General features: G+C 33.2%; 1 protein-coding gene across 1 annotated transcript; it reads left to right on the forward strand.

Annotated features, from left to right (window-relative positions):
• The first annotated feature begins 209 nt into the window (after positions 1 to 209).
• Positions 210 to 1,704, forward strand: LOC115980762 (zinc finger BED domain-containing protein RICESLEEPER 1-like). Its single transcript, XM_031102982.1, has 2 exons — positions 210 to 1,205; positions 1,549 to 1,704. Exons 1-2 carry the CDS (start codon positions 210 to 212, stop codon positions 1,702 to 1,704), a joined length of 1,152 nt encoding a protein of 383 aa, XP_030958842.1.
• The last annotated feature ends 225 nt before the right edge of the window (positions 1,705 to 1,929 follow it).

Consider the following 1,929-nt stretch of genomic DNA (forward strand, 5'->3'; position numbering starts at 1 on the left):
TTTCTGTTTCTATCATCTTAAAATAAAATAATTGAAGATCTATTTGTTTTTTGTGTTAATCACTGTAATGTTATAGTAGATTTGTTTGTTTGTTTTGTTGATTTTAAATTTAATTGTCGTTCTTTATGATTTTTTTTCAAACTAATTTGTTTCTGTCATCCTAGAATTACTAAATTTCTGATCAATAATTTTTCTTTAAATTGGTCTAGATGGAAAGTGATGAGCTAATTCCTATTGAAATTGAGTATGAAAGAGAAGACCTTAACTTGGAAGATGAACTTGATGAAGTGGCTGAACTTCCTCCACCAAAGAAGGCTAAGACTAAGTCTAAGAATAAGACAAACAATAAAGACAAGAAAAGGAGGAGGACTTCAACCTTTTGGCATTTCTTTCAGATGCTTCCCACAAAAGATGAAGAAAAGCCTACAGGCAAAAGCAAGAAGGGTGGAAAGGTATATATTGCTGCGAGGGCATATGGTACTGGAAATTTGAAGCGGCATTTGAAGGTATGTCCAAGAAAGGACACAACGGATGTTGGGCAGCTTATACTTGGCCAAAATGCAATGTTTGTAAGTTCACCTAAATTTGATCCTGCAACATTTAGGGAGTTGTTATGTGCTGCAATTATAATGCATGAATTACCTTTCCAGTTTGTTGAGTATGTTGGTATACGGGCAATATTTTCATACTTGTGTGTTGATGTCCCTAATATCTCTAGAAATACTACTAAGAATGATATGGTTAAGATGTATAAGAGGGAAAAAGAAAGGGTGAAATCTGTGTTGGCATCTGTTCCTGGTAGAGTTTGTTTGACATCTGATTTGTGGACTTCTATAGCAATTGATGGTTATATGTGTATTACAGCTCATTTTATTGATGCTAATTGGGTCTTACAGAAAATAGTGTTGAACTTTTGCTTTATGCCACCACCACATAATGGTGTGTCTTTGTTTGAAAATGTCTATAAATTGCTATCTATGTGGGGCATTGAGAATAAGATTTTTTGTGTGACGTTGGACAATGCTTCTTCCAATGATATTTCTGTTGACATGCTTAGAACTCAATTGAAAAATAAGAAAGCACTTGTTTGTAATGGTGAATTTTTTCATCTTTGTTGTTGTGCTCATATTCTCAATTTGGTTGTACAAGATGGTTTGAAAGAAATTGGTGTTGTTGTTCAAAAAATTTGTGAAAGCATTAAGTATGTAAGAGGCTCACAAGGGAGGAAAAAAAGTTTTTTTTTTGAATCTGTTAAGCAAATGAATTTGGATGGTAAGAAAGGTTTAAGGCAAGATGTGCCTACTAGATGGAATTCAACCTTTTTTAATGCTTCAAAGTGGTCTCTCTTATCTACGTGCTTTTCAACACCTAGAGTTAACTGATTACAATTTGAAGCACTGTCCTACTGGTGGTGAGTGGGAAAAGGCAGAAAAAATTAAAAAGTTTTTGGCTGTTTTTTATGATGCGACATTGGTCTTTTCTGGCACAAAATATCCCACAGCTAACTTTTATTTTCCACAAGTTTTCATTGTTTATTTTACCTTGAAGAAAGAAAGCGATAATGAGGATGAGTATATGAGAAAAATGGCAGATCAAATGCTTGTGAAATTTGAGAAGTATTGGATAGAATTTAGTGTTGTGTTGGCCATAGCAGTGGTCTTGGACCCTAGGTATAAGCTGCCTTTTATTGATTGGTGCTATTAGAAGCTTTATGGGCATGCTAGTTCACTCCAATATTTGAAGGTTTGTAAAAAATTATTTGCTTTGTTTGGGGAATATGTGAGTAATGTTTTTGCACCTTTAATATCTTTTGAAATGGCTGGTCAAGCTACTCAAGAAACTAAAGAACAATATGCTAATGAGGGATCTTTGTTTATGATGCAAGTATGTTTTTTTTTTTTTTTTTTTTTTTTTTTTTTTTTTTTTTTT

The sequence above is a fragment of the Quercus lobata genome, chromosome 3 (genome assembly GCF_001633185.2).
Source record: "Quercus lobata isolate SW786 chromosome 3, ValleyOak3.0 Primary Assembly, whole genome shotgun sequence".
Classification (NCBI taxonomy): Eukaryota; Viridiplantae; Streptophyta; class Magnoliopsida; order Fagales; family Fagaceae; genus Quercus; species Quercus lobata.

Excerpts from the sequence above, each read along its gene's own strand:
- LOC115980762 (XM_031102982.1), top strand. The coding sequence starts at position 210 with ATGGAAAGTGATGAGCTAATTCCTATTGAAATTGAGTATGAAAGAGAA. Across the intron at positions 1,206-1,548 it reads TTTGTGAAAGCATTAAGTAT|AAAGAAAGCGATAATGAGGA; the intron begins GTAAGAGGCTCA and ends TTTACCTTGAAG.